This window comes from Tympanuchus pallidicinctus, unplaced genomic scaffold, assembly GCF_026119805.1.
Source record: "Tympanuchus pallidicinctus isolate F22 unplaced genomic scaffold, pur_lepc_1.0 scaffold32, whole genome shotgun sequence".
Lineage (NCBI taxonomy): Eukaryota > Metazoa > Chordata > Aves > Galliformes > Phasianidae > Tympanuchus > Tympanuchus pallidicinctus.
Window position 1 is genome coordinate 1382947 of NW_026294750.1, and position 24279 is coordinate 1407225.

The following is a 24279-nucleotide window of genomic DNA, read 5'->3' on the forward strand; positions in this document are numbered from 1 at the left end:
TTTCAAAGCAATAGCTGAATCTGAAGGTATTCCAACACAAGTGCATGCTTGGCATATTCCAGAAATGTTTGTAGTTTCTGCATTCTTTCAACCAACCATGAGGCAAAATCTCTGCTGCGTCTGCAGAATAATATAATGTTTATCTCGTAGCTCTGCTTGGTCTGTATGTTGCTGCCATTAGAGTTACATCCTAGTCTGTAACAGCGCTTGCCAATCAAGACATTCTGGTTTCAGTAGGGTCAGGCTTCTGAGATGTTTTAATTACACAGCCAACTAAAAGAGAAAGAAAAGATGAGCGCAGATCACATCCCTAATTCACCACAAGTCAACGCTCCTCATCACCACTTGGTTTGAATTGCAGCATATTAGAAATGTATTGTGTGCAAATCCATTTTCCGATGCGCTGCATTCTGTGCGTTATCGATCCCATAGAGCAGCCATGCAGCTGAAACAGCCAAGAGTCTGCAGTCAGTAATTGCTTGTCTGACCTATTTATCCATAACCCGCCAATGACACTTCTGCTTTTTTTCCAGTAACTTCTGCCATGCACATAATACTGTAAAGATACACAGAGTAAGACACAACAAACCACTAATTGTATGCTTTTTTATTTTTTTGTCACTAACACAAGAATTTGCATTATGACAATTCCTGTTCGCCTCTTGATTAACATGAATTTGGCAGCGGGGACGAGTTCCCTCCAGATGAGTAAAATGGGAAATATCTACTATCACTTTACATCCACTTTAGCCCCAGGACAAGAACTCTCAGACAAGTTTACACAAGATAGCTGTGTTTTCTAGGCATTTTTAAAACTGGTAATTTTTCTTTTAGGTAAACAAACACTGCCACTTTGAATGCTTTGCTTGAGATGCTTAAAACTCTTCTTGCACTCACATCTCAACGCTTCCCAGCATCTAGGAAACATTTTTTTCACACAGGGACTTAATATCACAAGGATGTATTACGTCTGCACGCACAAATACAGATATAAATAAAGATATCTGTATAATAAAGATACAGATATAAATGCATTGGAAGAAAAAAGCGTCGCTATCCTCATCCCATTCCTCAATATCTCTCAGAGCTTGAACTTGTGAATCCCTCTCTCAGCACCCTGACTCCTCTGTAAAGTGACAACGTTGTAGGAAGAGCAGCTGCTCTCACCTGTGTTACTTCCACAGCTGTAAAAATCTCAGAAATAATCAGAATAACTGCTTACATTTTTGGCAGCTTTTTTTTTTTTCTTCAAGGACCATTGGTTCTAAATGGAAAAGAGCAGGGGAATCCTTGAGCTGGTGATTGAGCATCTGGTGAAGGGGTGCTGTTGGCCTGAGGAGCTCATTGTTTGCACCTGTGCTCTCCCATGTGCCCAGAAGGGCTGCACCCAATGCAGAGCCACCCTGGGCTCATTTCAGGGGCAGCCGCTCAAGGGAGAGCATCCTTGGACCTAGGCTGCTTCCTGAGGAGTGCTGTGTGGTCAGAGATCCTTTCCACCAGCTGGGTGAGTTTAGATCTTCTTTTTGTATATAACCATTGGTCTACTTGTGAATACTCTGGTGTTGCCTGCAGCCTGTCAGCAGCTGTTTTGCACCTTTTTGAGCAGGACAAAAGGCCTGGTTGCTGCTTCTCAAACATCTTCCCTCATGTGCTTTCAGGGGCAACTCCAGGAGAAATGCCCCTACATCCCTTAAGCCTGCTTGTAATACTGAGCGTACCATGAAGGCACAGGGCACTGTTTTCATACCCTGTGTGTCCTCCAAGGTGCTGATGTAGAATCACAGAATGGTCAGGTTTGGAAGGGACCTCAAGGATCGCGAAGCTCCAACCCCCTGCCACATGCAGGGCCACCAACCTCCACATCCCATAACTGCCCAGGGCTCCATCCAACCTGGCCTTGAACACCTCCAGGGATGGATGGGGCATCCACCATTCCACCATCAGCCTGTTTCACCACCTCACCATTCTCTCTCTGGAACTTTAAAAGAAAGTGGTGATGTAGGAAGACAAGGCTATGGCAATGCACAGCTGCAGTTGAGGATTTAGGTCAATGCTCACCTCAGCCCTAGGGTCAACAAAGCACAAAATGCTTTACCTGTATTCGTAGCTCTCAGTGGTGATGCTCCTCATTTTGGTATTAGTGCTCTTGTTTCTCTGAAATGCAGAATGTTACTGTGTTGTATGGCAGTACTTCTCAGGAACGTGCTGAATTCATGTAATCTTAGGGGGAATATGGTTTAAAGAAGCTTATACAAGATGCTGTGGGAACTTGGAACTATTGCAGTAAAGGCAGAGAAATAAGTGGATGCAAACCTGCAGAGAACCATAATTCACCAGTTCTGTGCTCGCAGAACACTATAGGAAGTTTCCCCTCTGATTCCAGAGCACACCTTCCCTTATGCAGCCTGACATCACTATCCTTCACCTTTCATGCAGCAGCTTGTCAAATCAGGAGAATCCTCAGCTCACAGAGGATAAAAGGAAACGTGCATGTGGTAAAACTTACATCTGTGTTTCAAAGCGCTGCTAGAAGGAGAAGATGTGACCTCTTGCAATGCTTTCAGCCACTGAGCTCTGCCTATAGCAGTCCACCTGGAGTTAAGCACATTAAGTGTGCCTGTAGCACCACACCTACTCCAGAAGCTAAAATGGTGTTTGTTTGGGGTATGTGGGAACATAAAAGCAGAGAATAGGAGCCAGTGCTTTATCCTAGGGACTGTTGCAGCTTTCTTTGCTGGTGTGAGCTCGGGAGGTAGAAGAATAAGGTGCAAAAGGAATGTTCCTTTAGACAGAAATAATGCAACAGATTAAGTACAAATATGGTATGTTATTGTTACAGTGCCCCAAAGAGCTTTTGTGGCTGCACTTTTAAGAAAAAGGCAGCTTTTCCAAGAAATCTATTGTAGAGCTGCTAAACATTAATGTCTTGTCTGTTTTGATGCAGTTTGCTGCGGCCACCGTGGGCTGCAACGCTCCTTCAAATGCTGCTGCACAAAGCCCTCATCTGTGTATATTCTCAGAAACAAGTGTGACAAAATGCTCACCCAACACAAGAACAGTTTGGCACTTCTGCAGTGAAATATGAAGCTAAGGCCAAATCCTGAGGTCAGGTTTTCAGGCAACGCTTTCCTGAACTCTGATGGCTGCCTGTGCAAATGAAGGCATCGCGCTTTGGCCCGTGACTTGGATAATGTGTGGAAAGCATTTTTCTCCTAGAAAAACAAAGCAATTTGAGCTGCGTAATTCTGGCAAACTGAGATGGAAGTTCTTGCACTTGCATTAATCATTTTATATATAGAATTTCTTTAAAGATAATTCAGGCCATTTTAAAAGGACTCTGCTTTAGAGTCCAGCACTGAAGCTGCTGTTATATTTGGCACTAGGAGAAAGGAGAATTGTCTTCTAAGTTTAATAAGATGTGAAGATCTGCTTGGTACATGTTCAAAAAACAAAAAAAACAACTATATATCTATGTGGCAGTAAGAAACACCATGATCTCAAAGCTGTTTTCCCTCTTGCTTCACACCTTGATGTATTGCCTGCCACACGTCGGTGTCCTTTTTTCCCTTGTCCAAAGGATTGTAGGGATGAGTCTCTCTGGATGGCTGCCCTCTTCTGGGTGGAATGGAAAGATGTTTGATTATTGCCACACTGAGAAAATGCAATGCTCTTATTTTCCAAGGACACCCTAATAATTTTTGTTGTTTCTCTGTGCAATCACGAAGGTTAAATGATGATGTATTTCCAGGTGAGGTCCCAGGTGGCTGTTTTGCAGTTCTCAGTGCAGTTAGCCAATTGCCTGTGGCTTTTCTTTATCTTCTGTATTTCTCCCCTTCTATATTCCTTCTGTTGTTTATCAGTGCTTAAAGCACGCCGTTGTTTCCTTGCTGCAAGTGCTTAATCCTCCTTCATAAAAAATAATGGAAAACATTTCCATATCTCTTTTCTGCTTAAGGTAAGCATGTTAAACACAGAATATTATGGCTGGAAGGGATTTTACATAATCTTTTCCTCTGCCCCAAGTCAGGATCAAATATTTCTTTGCTACTCTTGAGCTGTGTTTGGCTGAGCCCTGTTAAAGAGGGCCAATAGTGGGGATTTCTGCAGGCAACCCAGTGCACTGCTTCCCCAGTTAACTATTAGCGTTCCTTCAGGTTTGTTTATCAACAGATGACATCATTAAAGGACTCCAGAGATGGATTTCAAAAGGGCCCATTAATTACAGAGCCCAGAGTTTCGTTAATTTGAGTGCAGGGATTAAGATGCGAAGTAGAAATGCTGAAGACCAGGAGGAAAAAAAAAAGCCCTTAAAGAGTGTCAGCTCTTGACAGTGGAACCAGGAAGTCGGAGGCTTTTCTTGCTATTATGCATGCACAGTCATACAACCAGTGCATGCTTTCAAACTTTCACTGCACATCTGTCCATCACTGCACGGGCTAGGCACCAAGCCAGCAGCAGAATTCCTACGAGTCTGTGCAGCTCCCACACGTTTACAGCACTAGGACCCTGAGGGAGCTTGATTTCAGTGAGTCAGTGCAGCTAGCTGAGCCCTGAGAGCAGTGAATGAGGCTGGGAAGGCAGAGGGAATGTGAATGGCTCTTCTGGCTTGGGAAAGTATCCGCAGACCGGGGTGCTACAGACTACAAAACAGCCTGGACAGCCCTCCAGATTCCCATCCCCTCTAAGGTGAGTGAGCACACAACAGCAGTTTTCTCAAAGCAAGTCGTGTGGGATTGAACGAGTTGTGGAAGTTTGGGATCTTCAGCATCAGTCGATGTGTTTTTTTTTTTTTCTGTGCAGTGATTTTTGCACTCTCTTCAAGAGGAGCCTTTGAAATACAGAGTGCTCCTTGCTTAGAAACCCCATTTGCTCAGAAAAATGTTGGTCTAGTGAAGCTGAGGATTGTATCTGCTAATGCACGTTAAATTGTTGGCATGTTTGGAGTGTGTTCATAGAGCTTTTGTGCTTACATTCAAAGCTGGAAACAAATCTTTTGTAAGAACAGTTTAACCTTAGAGGAAGGTAAGTATTCTCCTTGTGGTTTTTATCCAGGTAAATAAAAATCTAGTTCTACTTGCACAGCACTGTAGCTACTTCTATATGGAAATTCTTTATTGCTTTAGTTCTGAATAGAAGGCTTAATTATTTTTTCCTTTTCTTTTATGGCAGTTCTACTGAAGGTAACACTCTTTTTTCCTAATATAAATTAAATCAAAGTGTGAATGGCCCAAGGCAGAAGCCTTCCAGCTTAGGGACGGCTGTAGGTTACACCATCCGTATCCTTTAGGATGTCCACTTGAAAATGCTTACAAACTGCCTTGACAGACTGAAACTGACAGTGCTTATTGATTTACGCTGGGTGCTAACGCTGTTCTGCCTGATGCATCAGTCAGAGGCAGAAATGGGGATCCCAGTCACAGGGACGAGAAGAATTTGTGTGCTGGGAACAAAAAGTGCTTGTGCTTCAGTTGCTTTCTTCACTTTAAATTTCCCTTATATGCTCAAGGAGTTTTAAAGAAACAGGGGAAGTGAGCGTGCTTGTCAGGCTGGTTTTTCCAAGCTGCCACAACTTCAAAGTTGCATTGTAACTATAAGACAAATCATTGATGGGTGTTTTCAAGCCTCAGTGTCACAATAAAGCCTTTTTCATACTTTCTTTTTTGCAAAGCCTAAGTAAAATGTGACAATTATCTGCAAAAAGATAGGCAGGAAGTGAACTTGCCAGTAAGTTCATTTGGTCTTTGCACTTCTGAGCTGGTTTAGATATTATGGAAACCAGGCTTTTGTGAAAGCCTGAAAGTGACCCTGACAACCATCTTGTGTTTGTCTGAAAGTCAGAAGGTTACAATACTGCAGTGTTGGGATGGAGAACCAGTAAAATAAGGAAGATTTGTCCCTGGAAGACATTAAAGTCAGGGATGAATCATTGTCTAATAGACCTCAGTAAGATCTGGAGAGGAACTCATTCTGACGAGTGTGTGCAGCATTTGACGGTCATGTCACATCTTGACTGGTCCCAGCCCCTCACCCTGAAGGGATGCATCAGGCTGACAAAAATGATAGCAAAGGAAGTAACCGTGGCTTTATTTTTCTCTCTCTTAGCAAAGCAGTGTCCATTTTCTCAATCAAAAGCTCAAATTATCTTTTCAGATGTCTTCATTTAAATTCAGTGGAAAATTAGCACAAAGGATCATTCTAACCCACACGCAAGTAGTTATTATATAGAATGATAAGCTAGCATTTGGCAGCCATTATGTAGACTATTCAAACATCATATCTGAAAAATATTTAAAAGACATATAAAGGTTGGCCCTTTGCAGGGCAAAATACCCTTCTTTAGTGGGGTAAACAGAACAGGGTCAACACATTTAAAGACTGGATCATTCTATCCATAGAATAAATTACTGCTTCACGACTTTGGGCACAGAGAAATGTTCCTTCAAGTGTAAATTCCATGAATTGCTTTTCTCTACAAGATGCTTTTAGAACTAATAGAATGCTGAATGACAACAATTGGAAATCAATTGAAAGCATGGAGGAAAAAGTATTCGTAACTTTAAGGAGGTAATGTAGTTCTGCCATTTGTTTCAGTTCCTAAGAAGAAACATTGCTGTTAAAAATCAAAGGTTAATAAAATTAATGCTTCATTCCAAAAGAGTTAATTTTCTAGCACCAAAAGTGGTGGTATTGGTGGGCTTAGAGTTGTGTCTTTTAGCTATTAGTCCAATAAAAGCTAGTGAAACCCAGTAGCTGTCAAATGGGCCGCAGCAATGGTGACCTCTGCAGGTAACCATCCTTTCCCCAGGAGTTCAAAGGGCTGATTCAGAAACTGGTAGTGAAATACAACATCTGATATGCTGGGAGAAGTGGAAGATAACATCTCTTCCAGCACAACTTGTCTCATGCTAAAAGGCACACGTAACAATGCTACTGCTTTTATTTCGTAGTAGAAAGGCAGTCCTCCCTAGCCTGAATTTGACAGGCACGCACTTATGCAAGCCAATGTATTTAAAAGTGTTTCTGTGATTGAAAGATCTCCTGCTTTGGGATGGATGTCCTATGGGATGCTGTGGCTGTACGAAGCCTTTCTTTTTTTTTACAGCTGTGCTGAATTAATTATGCCAAAAAAATACGTGGCCAAGCAAAGCAAGATCCTTTCTGCTTATGCCAAGATATGGTAGTACCTATTAAAGTGATGTATGTGTGCTCTATCTGCCAGATGCCAGCTGCTTATGCATTGTAGGTGGTGGCAGGAAAAATTCAGACTTTTGATAGAAGCCTGCAGGATAGGACATACAGATCCTGAATATTGCTTGTGGTTCTCATTGTTGTCCACATCTCAGAAGAAGAATGAAGTAAAACAAGAAAGCAGACTGGCTGTATTGGTGGAGAGTTGTGCAGCCAACGAAGCTGGCAAGAGTTGACTCCACCAGCCTACAAGTCAGCGTGTTTCTGAGTGCGTTAGGTCCAAACGAAGCACACCCAAGGACACCACACTGCACAACTGCTTTCATGTGCTCAGATGGATGAGAGCACTTGATTACTTACAGGCATAATGCCTGGGTGGTTATAGTCATTTGAATGGTGTTTAAATTACACCATTACTGTATAGCAGGAGGAAACACACAGAGTACTGTTCAGTATTTGGAGCTTGCATACAGCCATTAAAATGAAAATTACCATATTAGGAAGAAATTCTTTGCAGAAAGTGGTGATGCAGTGACACTGCTGCCCAGGGAGGTGGTGGGGTCACCATCCCTGGAGGTGTTCAAGAACTGTGGAGATGTGGCACTGAGGGATGTGGTTACAGCCATGGGGGGCACGTGCTGCCAGTTGGACTTGGTGATCTTAGAGGACTTTTCCAACCATGGTGATTCTGTGGTTCTATATGCACACAGACATCAGCTTGTACCTGCATACGCCCATGAGTGAGAATTCACTTAAACCCAAAATGAGAATGTTTTCATGATGTAATTGGAAATAACACGCAGGATGACTTTACTGCTAAGCTTCAGTGGTGCCACTGAACAATGAATGGAACACCTCTGACTCTTCCTTGCCTTTGAGGCAATGATCGTTTGCTAGTAAAGACTCTTCTTAGCTCTTGCCTTTACAGCAATGCTTTGCGATTTTACAGCGAGGTGGTTCACAGTATCAGAAGATCCAAATCAATATCAGATTCCCATCCCCTACTGCTGGGAACAGTTGCATTGTATGAACTTGGCGTTCGAGTTTCATTGTACTATCCTTCCAAAGAAAATAGTTCGTGGATATTTCATGCACACAGCAAAAATCCTTGGCTGGAGTTTTAGAATCCAGACCCCTGCATGCTCTCCCCTCAGTCTGACAGTAATCCCATAATGTTTTTCTGAACAAAGCCATGACTGCTTTCAGAAATCATACCTGCAGTAACCAGAAGGCTTGATGTGCTTCCTGAATTAGTTTCTTTGGGCATAAACCATCACAGTGATTCCAAAAAAACGTGTCCTGATTCTTGTTCTTTACTCCAAAATGTAATTTCCTATTTCCAAAGACAACAGTGTGCTAATAAAAGATCAGAGTGTAGTCCATTGAATTGTTGCATATTGGAACTGTCAGTGCAAACAGATCCAAGCACAAAGGCAAAATATGTAAAGCAGAAGATGATTTCTTCCATGTCATTTTTAGCCTCTGTTTACTGAATGTGTTATGCAAACATGACACTTCCAGGAATAAAAATGAGTGCAATAAATGAATAACTGTCAGGATGAGCCTGCTTCCTTGTCCTAGCAGATCATTTAGTTGAGAATTCTCTCTTTTCTAAACGTGATTTTATTTGTTTAAGGATGATTGTTTAATTTTTTTTTCCCTATTCTCAATCAGTTTGTATCTTTTCCCTTTGTATTGTATGGGAATAGAGACAGATCTTTTTGTGGTCTGGTTTATTGACTTGCTTTGCTTGTCTTTATTTTGTTATTGATACAAATGTATTCAATCCAGGCCATTAAAAAAAAAAAGCATCGGAAAATTTTGTAATGGAAATTAACCAGGTACCTCATTGCTGTGCATTACTTTGATTATGACACGTTTAACAGCTCTATCTCAAAGAATATCTGTTTTTTCCATTTTGAAATACATCTTTTATTTCTGGAAGCCTTTACGGCCTGGGTGACTCAGGTATTAAACACTGCTTGTTCATAAAGGCATTTCTTTGCCCCGCGGTGAACAACACAGCCTGCACTTTCTGAAATGCATCATTTCCTGTCCATTATTTCATGATCCTTTTGAGATATTCTGTGCAGCAGCCCCAGCTCTGCAAGGTGTTTACGCTCGTGCTTTACGACAGCCGTACCAACAGCTCTGTTGAGAAGAAGAACTCACAGTTCTGAAGAATGCAGCTGATCAGTGCGGCTCTGCTGGAATGCCATCATTGCACTGAGCATGGAAACTACTCTATGAAGGCCTTTAGGGTCACCGGGGCCCATCTGCAGAGGGTCAGCAGGCTGAGTTAACTGCAAACTGGTTTTTCACTGCAGCTATCAGTTTCTTTTCATTCCCTGCTGCCTTCACCCCAATGCTGTTCTTAGGAGGGCTGAACATAAAGGTAGAGAGAGAAGTTGTTTCTGGTTTACGTTACCTAGTGCAAAAAGCAGACTGAAAAATCAGCATTATGAACAGAATGAAACTTGGTGGGTATTCAGTACATGGTTCATAAAGGGCCCAGTGGGAATTGGAGTGAGAATTTATATTGCTTTCCACATTCCCCAAAACTCACATGGGGAAGCTCCATATTGCCTGGAGAATTGATATGGCGTTGTGTTAAGACACACAGCCCAGGAAACGGTTCTGAAGTCTGGAGAAGAGCTCTGACAAAGCCCTTCACCCTTTCTCCTGTTTCTTTCAGCTTTATTACACTTTTCTCCAGCAATGCCATCATTCAACTATAAAAGCCAAATAAGAAATCCTCCGTTTCTGGTGTTTATGTTGGGTGAAGCCTTGTTGGCATTAGAAGAATTCATCACCTTACGCCAGCGGAAAAATAAAAAAGTAGTTATTGTTTACTTTGTAATATCTTATCTAAGGCTCTCACACCTCGTTTGCACAGTCTGTGCTGTGTAATAGAGCTGGGTGAAGGTGTTTAATTCCGGGTGTATGATTTGCAGCCAGATGTCTGAGTTGTAACGTTTGTCATTATGTGACTTGCTAATTGAAGGCGAATACTGTGTCATGTCGTGGAGGTTACAGGATGATTTGGGATACACTGACTGCAACGTGGTATTAAGGTGTTATTTGTGCTTGGAATTTCCGATATTACCCATGGGATGGAAGAGCTTCACATGACAAATATCCAATATTTTACGTCAATGCAAGCAGGCAGTAAAATTGTGAAGCCATGTGAGTGCAAGAAACAAGATGACTCATTTACAGATGTGCTGATGATAAATTCTTCATCACTGCACATAACCTGGGGCATCAGGAACTAGACTAATGTTCAGATAACCACTGTTTTTCCAAGTGGACAAATTCTTGCCAAAAATTGACAGGAACTTTCTTCAGCTCCTGTTTGAAACGCTCACTGCCAGATACAAGAAACATAGAAATAAACTTTTTGGGATTGATTCCTCTAGAAAACAGCAACTGAACTTAACTGACTTCACTGCAAACTGTGCCATTTCCCTTCCAGGTGGGATTTTTGCTGCTCGTGGTAATATCTGCAAGAGTTGCAGAAGGTTGATTTCTTCTAAAAGCTTCTAAAAATTTGCTGCCGTCTGTGAGTCTAAATCAGGGGGTTTCTGCCACTTATCTGTCCCAGAAACAAGGCAGCATTGCAGCACTGTTCAGAAAGAAGAATGTGAAAGGGCAAGTGCTGTGTTCCAGTCCCTTAATCTGTTCACTGCATTGTGACATAATGTAGGCTTGTAAAAGGGGTAATAAGTTTCCACTTGGAGGGGGCCGTAGTGGAAACCTTCCAATTGTTTTCCCTGCAAAATATGAATTTTCGGGGATGGATTGACTGCATGATTAAAAGAAAAAATCCCCGTTTTATCAAAAATTCGTGGTTGATATTTTGAAACAGTTGATTGAACTCAGTCACTAGGTCTTGATTACAGTCTAGCATTTCCTTCTGCGTAGGCTGATCCATAGGGAATGCCATTCATTCCAACACTGAACTAGAGCAGGATGACTCAGATGATTAATCAGCTTTACTTTTTCTTATTAAGAAGCAAATATTTGACTTCCCCATCTGCTAAAGTGATGAGTGTCAAGCTCATGTTATAACACACATCATTTTGGTCACCCTTGACTCATGTTCTAAGAGAGGGAAAGTAAACTTGTAGCCTATGATCCGTTATACAACTACAGGATTAATGAACACAAACAGCAGTACTGTTGCCTGTGTTTTCTGTTTGACATACAGTCCTTGTCATCTGGGGCCATCCTCGCTGCTTTCTGATCAATATTTGTCCCTAATTTGGAAGCAACCTTAAGCTCGTGGTTTATGGGTTCTGACAGTGGTTATCTATCAGCTGGTAGAAAAGCAGCCACTGAAACCTGTATTTTGCTAAATCGCTTCCTAAGCTAGAAATGAGAACAGAATCTGCAGATGCACCACGTCCCTAATCTTCAATTCAAACATTTGCTGAATTTATGATGTTAACAATTCACTTACAGATTCTTCTTGCACAAATCATTACAATTAACCGCAGAGCCTTTTTTTTTCCCTTTCACTAATAGGTAAACCACAAGAGAAATGCAGCCAGTGTGCAAAGTTTGCGATCACCGTCATGAAATGGACATAATGAACCCAGTAAACACATTTCAATTGAAAGGCACAATGATTCTAGACAGACAAACCATCACTCTCCCAGCTCCCAACTAAGTAGGTCTCACTGCATGGAAAGGCTGCCAGCTATGGGGAACGGTTTAGAAAGTTAATGACATTAAGAATGGGATTCATTGGCGATTGTAATTCTAACTTCACTAAGCATTGCCAGAGGCATGACATGAAGAAACAAGTACTATTTCAAGCAGGCTGCAAAGCCAAGGGACAGATTAGCATCTGTTGGAATCGGCTGCAGTTGAGATTATTTATCCTCCAACGTCACAAGTTTTCAGAATGCCTAAAATGATTGTTTTTAAATTATTTTCACAAATCTCTGCATTCGGTTCCTAAATTTAAAATAACCTTTCCCTGCGTTTTCGCTGTGCGCTTTCAAATAAGTGAGCGTGAGGTGATTTGGAGTTAGAAGGCAGGGGAAGGGGCATTTCTTTCAAATTGCTCGTTGTCAAATTTCACCTTTTACATCAGAGAGGAGCAGGGAGCAGTTCTGTTGCTGTAGGATGGTCGGCACAGCCTCCAAGCTGCTGATTTTCACATTTAGGCTATGTTGCTGTGGACTTTGTTTCTGCCTTATCCCTCTCTATCCTTAATAATAAGATTAAGCCTTCGTCCACATTCTTCTAATTAAAATGCCATAATTCTGGGAAGAGATTTCAGGCCTACTTTTAGTGTAGTAATCAGGTATTATCCGTATATCTGTGAGTTCAAGTTACCATCTTTTAATATGGAAGTTTGCACAAAGCTAGCACTTTGCATGCCGGCCAGAGAACACAGTCCTTACAAAGCATTATGTGATGAGTTGTGTCTGAATATCCATTATCCACAGCAATTAAAATAGCAGGCTTCATTTTGTAGTAGAGGCATCGACAACATCCAAATGCTACAGCTCAGCTGCAGTGCTGCTCAGGCTGATGAGTTCATGGCTTTGGAGATGTCATCCAATAGTTTGAGCAACCAGAGGTTCCTCATATCTTGCTTGGAGCATTTCTGCATTTATCTGCAACATTTTTCCCTTACTTAACTGTAAGAAACACGTCCTGAAGTTCAAGCTGTGTTCCATGTACCAGCTGCAGCCTTTAAATGTTATTTACAAGTTATTATTTCTGTAGCTTCTCATTCCCATAACAAGTTACCGTTCCAGGATTTGCAAACAGTGCCTCCTCCCACTTCATCTCCTTCCTCTGTACGCTGTTTTTTAAACTATGTGAAGCAGTGCTAAAAAAGAAGTTTTTGTTTAGTCAGCTTCTTGAGACTGTTTTGAAGAATGTACGGTGAGAACATTTTCTTGCACTGGTTTGGTCATCCCAGTTCCAAGCATTTGCACATTCAATCTATTGATTTTTCACTTTATGGAACTAAAAAATGTTCTTGCCTAATGTAATAAAAGACCACGGGGGCAATAATGTAGTAAACGCAGGAGCAGTGATCTTCTAATCCTTCTAGAAGTAACCTTCTAATTTATTCTTAGAATTTGAAGCTCTCTATAAGGGGAAATTCAATGCGCCACACATAGCTTAAGTGTGAATGGTGCAACATCAATGTTTAGCATTAAGGTTTATACAGACCTAGAACAAGGACAGAGAATCCTAGAAGAAAAGCTGTGCAAACATGCAGGAGCATAACAAAAGGAAATCACACATCTGCTCTGTCACGCTTTTTGACTGTAGCAGAATCTGAATTTGGTAACCAGATGATGATGGAATAGCAAAAATACAAACTTAGGAACGTTTGTTCTACAAGGGTCAGTGGTGGGTCCTGCACTTGGCTCACAACGATCTGTACAGCAGTACAGGCTTGGGGAAGAGTGTCTGGAAGTTGCCCAGTGGACAAGGAGGGACCCGGGGTGCTGGTCAGCATCTGGCTGAATGTGGGCCGGCAGTGTGGGCAGGTGAACAAAGCCAGTGCCATCCTGGCCTCCATCAGAATTAATGTGTCCAGCTGGGGAAACGCTTGTCCCCTTGTTTGCAGGCACATACCTCAATATCGTGTCCAGCTTGACGTCCCTCACTAGATGGAGGACAGGAAATTGTTCAAGTGTGTGCAGAAAAATGCAACAAAGTTGGTGAAGGGATGAGAAAATAAGACTTTTGAGAGGTGACAGAGGGAATCGGGGTTGTTTAGCCTGGAAGAGGCTGAGAGGAGAACTTTAAAGCTGAAAGTTTGTCTTGCATCCAATGTAACTGTTCAATTGCTTTGAATGTATGGGGGAAAATGGGTCACAGAACCATGGCAGTGGGAGAATTGGAGCGGGTACAGGATCAGTACAATCTTCAGAAAAAGCTCAGGTTTTGCAATAAGAAAAAATGCAAATATCTGCCCAAATCTTTGCATGTCACCCCACATGCAGCAGCACATGGCTCGCTGGTCACCGCTGTTTGTTTGCTACTCATTCCCAATCAACATACCTCTCAAATGTAGTCCAACCACTTGTTTGACAACAAACAATTACTTTTTTTTTTTAATGCATTTTTAATTTTTATAGGCATTTTAAATCTTAAGTATTATTCCTGTGTAATCATAAAATTGTAACTGATACGTATTTTTAACAAAATGAGTTGATTAGGGTGAATTAAGGTAGGCGTAGGCTGAGTGTGGGAGATGTATCAACTACAATAGAAGAAAGTCCATTTCTGAAGCTCATTTTTAGTTTCTTGTCACAGTTCCCATATAGTCAGGTAAAGTAAATCATTAGAGAAGGTCTTCAACCATTAGGAAGTCTCCATAGGTCTCATGAAGGTAGAAGAGCTGATTAAGAAACATCAATGAATATCTTAAAAGTTTGAAAAAGTAAAAAACAAAGGAGCATAGGCAGCTTTTAGAGAAAGAAACTGTTCAGTAGGGATGCTGCATTATTCTTCAGGTTCTTCACCTTTACAAAAAGGATTTCTACAGACCATAAGCTAGTGACCAGTTTGATTAAGTGATCTGATTGATCCATTCAGTGGTTTGATGTTTTTTTAATGGAAGATGCTATATAGCACGTACTCAATTCCATTATTATTTCTCCACTATCTCAGAAATTTCTAAATGATCACAGGAACATCCCCGTTTTGTAAGATGGGAGTTTTATTTTGCAATCCTTTATCTTCAAGTTGTTTTTTAATGGAATAAAAAACCAATATATCATTGTGAGCATAAGATGAAATTCCTTTTTGAGGTAAAGAATGAACGGAATGGGACAGTCTGAAACACACAGCTATTAAACGTCAAGAAGGTCATTACTGTCATTTCTAGATGCTGTTTGTGCTTACATCATGTTCTGTTCCAAGTTCCAAGGAAGGTCCCTTGATCCAAGGATCCAGAGAAACATCACAGGTTATGGAATCTATCTTTGAGAATCTGAACATGACATCCCAGCTTACTTTCTTTTCTTCATTTTTGGAGTCATTACACTTTATGCATCAGACTTCAAGATGTGCTCTATATCTAAACATCTCATTTGTTTCAGATTTGTTTGCACAGTGGTAGAAAAATGAAGAAAGATTTTACAAAGAGAGCTTGAATTATTATTATTATTTTTTAAAGCTAGTATCACTCTTAGAATTCAGATGGTTCTTATTAACAAAGGTTTGGACAAGAATCAGGATTTACATTCCCTTCTGAATAGCTGGAATAAGATCATTAGTTGGAAGAGCTTACTGGCCCTTAAAGATGTATTTTTCTGCTGTAACTACTTTTGGCTGTAAGATGGGATACTAACATTGTAGTCTGATTACCCTTTACTTTCTCTTTCCAGACGAATTCCAGTTTGATACTGGCACTTTCATTATTAAACAAACAAAAAAAAGAGTCTGAAATTCCAGTTCTTTCATGTGGTGTAACACATCTTTTAGTTCTCTGGATTTCATTTTGGGTCATTTCATATTGGAAGCCAAAAATCCCAAGGTACACACCTGGCATAACCAGCTCCAGAACCGTTTGGAAAAGGTGCAGAGAGAGGAAAGGACAAGGTAGGGTGGATCTGTTTGCACAGATCTCAAACGTGGCCAACTTTGAGATGGATTTTCCCCATTCCTGCTGACAGTAGTTTCCCTGTCAGTGCCTGAGATCTCCAGTCACTGCCTGGTGCCGGCTAATGAAGATGTAGGAAGCCCTGCTGTCCTATGAAACACACACACACTTTGTAGTCCATGCTGAAAGTATCAAACAAATCAACATGTCATCACGTGTCAATCTGTAATTTTAGGGTATGCTTTAAAACACTGTAATATGGAGATTATATACAACTGTAGTAGGTTAGGTAACTTCTTTCTAGCCAGCATTTTTCTCTCTAGCTAACTTCAGTTTACCAGTTTTATTCCATTGAGGCCATTGACTTCAGGCTAATCAGATTCACATGATTCTTCTAAAGTTGGTTCCTGTTATTTATTTTCAGAGAGATTTATCTCAAGTGGCCATTAACTCATTTTTCCCCCACTGCATTAAAGGGATTTCTATCCAAACTGAGATCTGATATCTTTTATTTGTTGAATATCAGTTTGTTATCCTATATATAATTTTCTATCAAAGCAACTTTGTGCATGTTCATCATGTGTGTAAATGGTCTGTCTGTCACAAAAAAGGCTGCATCCCAGTGCAAGTTGAACTCTGTGTGTCCTTGCAAGAATCTTCTTGTTGTGCTCTTCCATTAAGAGTCTCCAATGTCTACTGCAAGAATCCAGCACCTGTTGCTGCAGGCTGCATCTCTCCTATTGGGTAGCTTCATTTGGAGTGAATGGCCTGTCAAAGAAGCTAGAAAGTTGATGGGCAATAGACTTGGTTTGTTTTCTGGGGCCAAAGTGAATTAAAAGGAATTGTGCTCCTTTGTTCCACTGCTGATGGCTGAGGTTTGGGGACAAACAGAACTGGGGTTCTGTTAGGAGCCCACAGTGGTGCTCTGAAATCATCCCTTGAAGTGAGGCCCAGGCAGGCAGGCGCAGGGAAGATGCCATCTCAAGGCTGCTTCTTTGCAGAGGCATTATTGAAACATTTGGGTACCGGTTCAGGAGGATAGGAGTGACAAAATCAGGTGCTTGCAAATAAGTTGTTCTGATTACTTACGGCCCAAGAACTACAAAATGAAGCTTAAATATAAATGCTTTCCAAATTCGGATAGGTTTCTGGTTTGGTGAATCTTCACCCCGCAGATGATGATTCATAATACCCTTTTTTTTTAACTGTCCAAGGACAGAAGCATGGTGGGCTATTGAGCATCCTTATTATTCTCACTGCCGAGACTACGGCTGTTGTCCATCCTGTGGTGATGATGGTCATGGTGACACAGTGGGCCATCATTGCTGCAGGGCAGCATTTTTCTCAGTCTACTGCTCTCCCTAGAAATCCTCAAAGGAGCGTTTCAGCACTGGAGGCCTTCAGAACAAAAGGAAGTGCATGAGACACAGGTAATTTCCAACTGGCTCTTCAGCATACATAAGCCTCTTATTTACAGGATGAGTCACTGTAGATGTAATAGAGGAATTAAATCTTGAATTCATTAAAAATTCCCATTTTCTTGCTCATCAGCTCAGTGAAGAGACCAAGGAGTAGGAATAAGGTGATTTTTAAAATTTTTTTGTCTCCCAAAGTTTGTAATCTTGAATGCACGTAAATTCTGAAGCAAGACATTAGTAGGATATTATCTTCATCTCTGGGACTGCTAGGTACAAAGGAATAGTGTGCAGATGCTGTCTTCAGCATCATTTGAATAACACTGCATGATTTACTGGATTCTGCCACAGCTGGCGATCCGGGAAGAAGGCAGCAAAAGAACTTAAAAAAAATACAACCTTCTGAAAATAAACTCTTTTGTGGTTAAATAACCAGCCAGTTGGAACTGAAGCTGTGTTTTCTTAGGGTGGCAGAACAGTAGGAAAAGCTGTTGGATTATTTTTGGCAGTGGTCACTACTTTAGATCTATCATTACTAAACTGACAGAGTACACTGAAGGGGTTATTGCTTTATTAGTACATTCTTCCAAAAAGCACAGCATACAGCAGTGCTGCACAAAGCAATACAATGAGCACATAACACGAGCTTGGAAGATTTCAGATTTACGAAAATTAAGCTGTTGTATTTGGATCTTGGTAGCAGAACCAAACGCAGTAAGCACACAAAATGGCAGCCAGCTCTCCTGTGGACGTGTTGCAGGCGTAAAATGAAGTCAACTTAAAAAAAATTGAACATTACTTTGCACGCTGGTGTTAGGAGCATGTTCTCCATAGCAGCTGCACCTGAATTTCCACACTGAGTCTATCAGGATACTTTGCTATATGGGAGTACGTTATACAACTCTTCTTTATCTTGTTAAATGGGACAGATCAGTTACCTAAGTGTTTAAGATGAATTTACAGTCTGCACCATACTCTGCTGAGAAGATACCTAAATACTAGATTCATCTGAGAAGGAAAAATATGGTTTTCCTTTGATTTGGGTCTACGTGATCATTTGCAGTATTACAATTGAGTTATTTTTTGCCTTGAAAGTAGCCAGTGGACAAGCAGTTGAATCTGTGCCTTCGTGTGCCTGCAAATTTTTTACCCTCAAATTCTTTTCAAATATCAGCAAAAATCAGGTAATTCTTGGATAACAAACACCCATCTCATCATTCTCCTTCTGAATATCTATTGAATTCAGGTTATGATGTGAAAGAGCACACGCAAATGAAAGATTTTAGGCATCATCTCTTCACCAAAACAGTGCTGATTCCAAACAATCAGCAGAATCCCATCACCACCACTGGATATGCTGTGTGATGTTTCATCTGTATTATTTTTTTCCATTGGAACTATTCTGTAGGTATTATAAATGCCTGTGTGGTCCTGGCAGACCTGCTTCAGATGGCTCTACTTGAGCAGGTGGGTTGGATCAGATGGAGGGAAGGTTTAGATTGGATTTCAGGGGGAAGTTCTCCATAGAGAGAGCAGTGAGGTGCTGGAACAGCTGCCCAGAGAGGCTGTGATGCCCCATCCATCCCTGGAGGTGTTCAAGGCCAGGCTGGATGGGGCTCTGGGCAGCCTGGGCTGCTATGAAATGTGGAGGTTGGTGGCCCTGCCTGGGGAGGTTGGAACTTGATGATCCTTGAGGTCCCTTCCAACCCAAGCCATTCTATGATTCTATGAGATGGCCTCTGGAGGAGCCTTCCAACCTAAACCATCCTGTGCTTTTGTCTCTGGTTTTGAGTGAGAACTGACGACATGTGGTGTCATCACTTGTAAGCAGATTTGCCTTCCAGATGAAGAAAATGGGAAGTCTGAATCCTCATTTGTCCATATCTGTTGTGCAAACTGAGCTCAGATGGTTACATCAGCAAGCATTGTTTTGTTATGCTGCATTTCTCCTGCTCGCAGTCAGCCTGTAAGATGCCTGAGAGGGATTGGGGACAGTGGATAATTAAGTAGGGTCTCGTAAAGGGGCGGAATAAGGTATCTTGTCTTACAGGCACACTGCTTGTGAAAGCCACGATTGCACTTTAGACAATTAATACACCGTAACAGTGAAAAAGGCACAGCTCAGAGAGCCAAGAGTGTGGATTTGTCCCTGTACTCCTGCTATCGAGTGGGGAAGGGTACTGAAAACATGTATTTGCTGGCTATTGACTGAAACAAATACTTCTAATTCTAGTTGAACACTGAGTAAGCAACTCCCAGACTCAGCTACGCAGCCAAACTGGCCCGATGGCATGCTGCAGCCAACCCCAGCTCAGCATCTGGATGAAATAAAGACCTTTCTCAGGAGCAGCTTTTTGTGCAATATACTCAGAGGTAAGCACAGCACACACAGAGCAGACTGAAATCTTGTATTACCAGCATCACACAGCAGTCCAAACATCTCTACCAGGGGAAGTGTTTGTATGAGAATAGGTAGCAGGGCATCTGATGAACAAATGAGGGAAGAACTGCCATCCTGAAATTAAAAAGTAATCGATCTGTCTTCTGAAAAGTGAGGATGAGGGCAATTTGCATTTAATAGTCTTATTTTTTGGAAATGCTTAGTTCTTTGACATATTAAACAAGCTGCATCACTGGTATCTGCTAGCTAGCTATTGTTTGGCTAACAGAGGAGTTCCCACGTATCCCTTCTTCCCATATTCTGCCTCCAGAAATGCCTTTGTGGAAAATGGTTTATTACAAGGAGAGATAATTCACTTAGAAGTCACAGGGCTCATTAAATATCCTCTGGTTTTGTACAACTATTGCATTTTTGGTATTGAGAGGTTTGTGGTAACAGTTGTGGCCCACGTTACAAAGGCTGTAGTGCCAGCACTGGTACAGCTACGCATCTCCCTGGAAGCTCAGGTGGCTGCACTGGATGGGAACTGTGTGAACACTTTGCAGAAAGGACCGTGGAAGAGTCCAGTAGCTAAACATAGCACAAATTTAGAAACAACCCCCTAAAACAGCTTGTAAAATACCTTCACATCAGCAAAAGTCACAATCCTGACAGTCTTAAGGCATGCCTATTCCATAAATGTTTTTTGCTTGCACTGTCACTGAGGCTAATCTACTTTTTGAATCTGTTTTTTAATTTTTAATTATTTTCTAGTAATGTTATAATAGATTAAAAGATTCAGTTCTGAATCTTCAGGAAAATACCACATATCCCAAATACATTTGCTTGTGTTTGGGCCACAATCCCATAGAATGCTTTGCCAGAAGGACAGGAAATACAAAGAAAGATTCAAAATATGCAACCTAAGAAGCTCAGAGAAAAAAGTGTGGCAGAAAATCAGAAAAGAGCTCTTTGCTGGCATTGCTATGCCTCTTTTCTATAGAAGGGAATAATAAAAATGGGTATTATGCATAAACACGATATGCTGAGGCTGTTCTGGCATGTCTGAATTGCGCCTGGAGTTCGTTCTGCAAACCTTTTCCATTAACATTTCTGTTGGAAAAGCTAACTTTCTAGAGATGCAGTGACCCATCTGATTTTAATTTGGTTGTTGAACAAGGGGTTACTCTTTGAATTGTGCACAGCCAAGCTGTTGAGCTACACCTAGTTCTATTTCCTTGTACAGACGATGATGGCTGCTCAAGTATGAGCAGCATGTGGGCAAGCAGCAACCCTCAGCCTTCTTTTAAGTAAATTGAAGTAGCTGGAACAGTAAGGACTTTCTCTGTGAGAGGGATTTGACTCCTAACCATCGTATCATCCCCATTTCTTCCAGTCCAAAGGCTGCAAGGAGAACTGCTACTGTTGCTTATGGCATTTCTCTCTTTTGTTCCCATGATGCAGGGTCTGAAGCATATCTTCAGTCTATTTGGCATGTCCTGCTGATTTCTTAAATGCTTGCTAAGCCCTGCACAAACACAGCTGTTTATTTTATTTCAGCTCATTTGAGATAAGAAGTATCCACACAGGACCCTATGGTGCATGTCAGGGTTCTGCATTTTCTACAAGACTGCATCCCAGCAAAGACAAAGCTTTTAGTGCCTCTTTGAATTCTAGTTTGAGAAAGCTGAGCAGGAAGGAGTGAAGTCAACAGTCATTGACCCAATCCCAGAAAAACATTAGGACATGCTGGGAAATCACAGCGGAATTGCACAGCCTGATTCCTCCGTTTGAAAAACCCTGTTTGTCCAGTGGGTGTGAGGCTGCCTGCCTGCTGGCTGGACGCTGCAATTCGGGGCCAGCTGAGGCACGTCATGCACAACAGAGCACCAAGACAGGGGAGGAGCCTGTATTGATAGGGATTTATGTTTTTTTCCTGTTTATATCCTGTCTGTACCTCATAGTTCTTCACAGAGGAATACAATGTCAGCCCTTGACTGCAATTTCAGATCATGTTTTCAGTGCCTCTGCTGCTGATTTGTTCCCTAACATATGGCTGATTTAGTCAACACATGGCAGTTACCTAATAAAGTATTACTGCTGCTGGTGTTCCAGCATAATATTGTTCTTAGAGATATTTTAGATATTTGTCCCACATTTTTCCACACCCAAACAGATGTGCACATTCTCCAGGCTACAGGAAGACTAGCACTCGCTTTGGGTCTGCTACACAGGGACATTTGTGCAACTTCTTGCTCGTGGCACTGAAAAAAGGACGGTGTGTTCCTCTGTGCCCAGTACTGTGACCATAATGGTTTTAGCCACGCTCTACCTAAGATGCCGACCAGAAATAGTCTGTCACCCATGGTGCTCCTATGTAATACCCATATTTGTCCTAATAGGCAGCCTGAACTTGGACAAATCCCATCTGCCCTCGTGACATGTGATGTCTGAGCTCTTCTGGGAAGGAGCGTGGGCTTTATCTGCCCCAAATCAGCAATGTGGTGCGTCCCGAAAGGGCAGATGGGATAGATGGAGGCTGCTGGAGGCTGCTGAGCCAGCCAGAGTGCTGGGGCCTGTCCACATGGCAGGTAAGTGTGGCTGGGAGTGTGTGCTAATGGCCGGATTCAGGGGGTTCCCCCACTTCCACAAATACCAGCTCGGTGCTCCCCACCCTCGCCCGAAGGACAGCCATGCAGACGGATGAACTAAACAGACAGCTATTTTAGCCAAGGTCCTATTTCTACGCTTGCTCCTCTGCAGGGTATTTGCAGCCAAAAGACCAGTGCTGGCCGAAAAGGTTATTGCAAAAATCACCAGAGATTTTACTCCTGGGAACATGCTGTCGCCATATGGTCTCCGCATTAATAATACCAAACAAGTGCTTCATAGTGTTCTAATAACAAATACCAGAGGAATTAATAATAATCTAGCTATTATTTTCTAATGTTCTCACTTTATGAACAACTTTTATACTGTCTGAACGAGCTCTTCTGGAAGATCCACATCTGGTACCCACATGAGAACCTGATGAAATCTGTATGGTCCTGGGTATCTTACACGTTTATTGCCAGCAACACCATCTGTTTCTGCCAGCGTGGCTTACAGTAATACTACATTTTTCTTTTGTTCTAGGTGCATAGCGTAATGTCCATGCTGTACTACACTCTGATTATAGCTTTTTTGATCGGCACACAGGCAGCTCCAAAGTCAGAGGACAATGGTCCACTGGAGTATCCTGCAGAACACTCCTTACCCAGTACACAACAGAGTAACGGACAGCACATTTCCGAGGCAGCCCCACAGACAAGCCACGGCCGCTTTGCTTGGATGCCAGATGGAACAGAAGATTTAAATATCGCCATGGACCAAAATTTCTTTAACAAGAAGCGTTTCCGGTCTTCTCGGGTCCTGTTCAGCACGCAGCCACCTCCAGTGTCAAGGAAGGGACAGAATACGGGGTTTCTCAGCAGTGCAGTCTCTCTCAACAGGACTGCCAGGACCAAGAGGACTGCACATCCCGTACTGCACCGGGGAGAGTTCTCAGTGTGCGACAGTGTCAGCATGTGGGTCGGGGACAAAACCACAGCCACTGACATCAAAGGCAAAGAGGTGACCGTGTTGGGAGAGGTCAACATTAACAACAACGTTTTTAAGCAGTACTTTTTCGAGACCAAGTGCAGGGACCCTCGGCCAGTGTCCAGCGGGTGCCGAGGGATCGATGCGAAGCATTGGAACTCTTACTGCACCACCACACACACCTTCGTCAAAGCACTGACCATGGAGGGCAAGCAAGCAGCCTGGCGCTTTATCCGGATTGACACAGCCTGTGTCTGTGTGCTCAGCAGGAAATCGGGGAGACCCTGAGACGGAGCTGAACCCCACAACAGCATCCTCCTATCCCCCTACCTCAGCCTGTAAATTATTTTAAGTTAAAAAAAAAAAAAAAAAAAAAAGGACTGCATGGTGTATTTATAGTTTATACGATACAAAAAGAACCTCATTATTTATTAAACTCTTTTGGAAACCTTTCGTGTTTTGCAATTCATTGACCAGCCGGACTCTTCAAAAGACATCCACCTTTGTCGTAACGCAGCCCTGCAGCTCTGAGCTGCTCACAGGGCCGCTGGACAATCTTTGTTCACCATTCGGCACAAGTGCAGTGCTTTTGTGGCCTTTATGTGTATCCCTCTCTTCCCCAGCAGTTTCCATCTCATAACCTGTCAGCTTACTTAGACAAATAAGCTGAAATGTTTTGACCAGTTACCAAGAGGCTGAAAAAAAGTCTTTTCAAAACTTGCCTCTAGTTCTGCTAATGAGCCATAGAGGTATTAGTTTTATTAGTCATATCAGTGAATTCCTGGTAGAAAACACTAATCTTCATGATGCCAGATGCATTTCTAAGCATGACTCGTGGTGCATTTTTTACAAATTGGCAAAATGTTTTCACTGCAGAAATGATCCATTCGCAGTTATCTTTGAATATTTGTCCGCATACAAGCAGAATCCAGATAAATGTATTTTTTAATTAAAATGCTGTTCTGCAGCTCATTGCTCATGAGCTGTATTAGAGTGATGGGGTTATAAATGTAAACCTAAATGTGTAAGTCAAAAATCCTCACATAGTCGATAATTAAACAGTAGGAATGAACTCAAGGTGGTTTTTTGGCAGCGAGGCGTTGACACAGGAGCAAATGTTTTCATGCGTGATA

At 41.9% G+C, this 24279-nt stretch overlaps 1 protein-coding gene across 6 annotated transcripts in view; it reads left to right on the forward strand.

Moving 5' to 3' along the window:
- NGF (nerve growth factor) overlaps positions 1-23599 on the forward strand; it is a 47485-nt gene extending 23886 nt beyond the window's left edge. For 2 of the 6 annotated variants that reach the window (XM_052698063.1, XM_052698062.1), the window contains 2 exons: positions 19421-19560; positions 22703-23599. In XM_052698063.1, the coding sequence (XP_052554023.1) occupies positions 22715-23434 (720 nt within the window). In that variant the 5' untranslated portion in view covers positions 19421-19560; positions 22703-22714 and the 3' untranslated portion in view covers positions 23435-23599. The other 4 variants (XM_052698061.1, XM_052698064.1, XM_052698060.1 and 1 more) reach the window with 4 other exon arrangements.
- Positions 23600-24279: the final 680 nt, after the last annotated feature.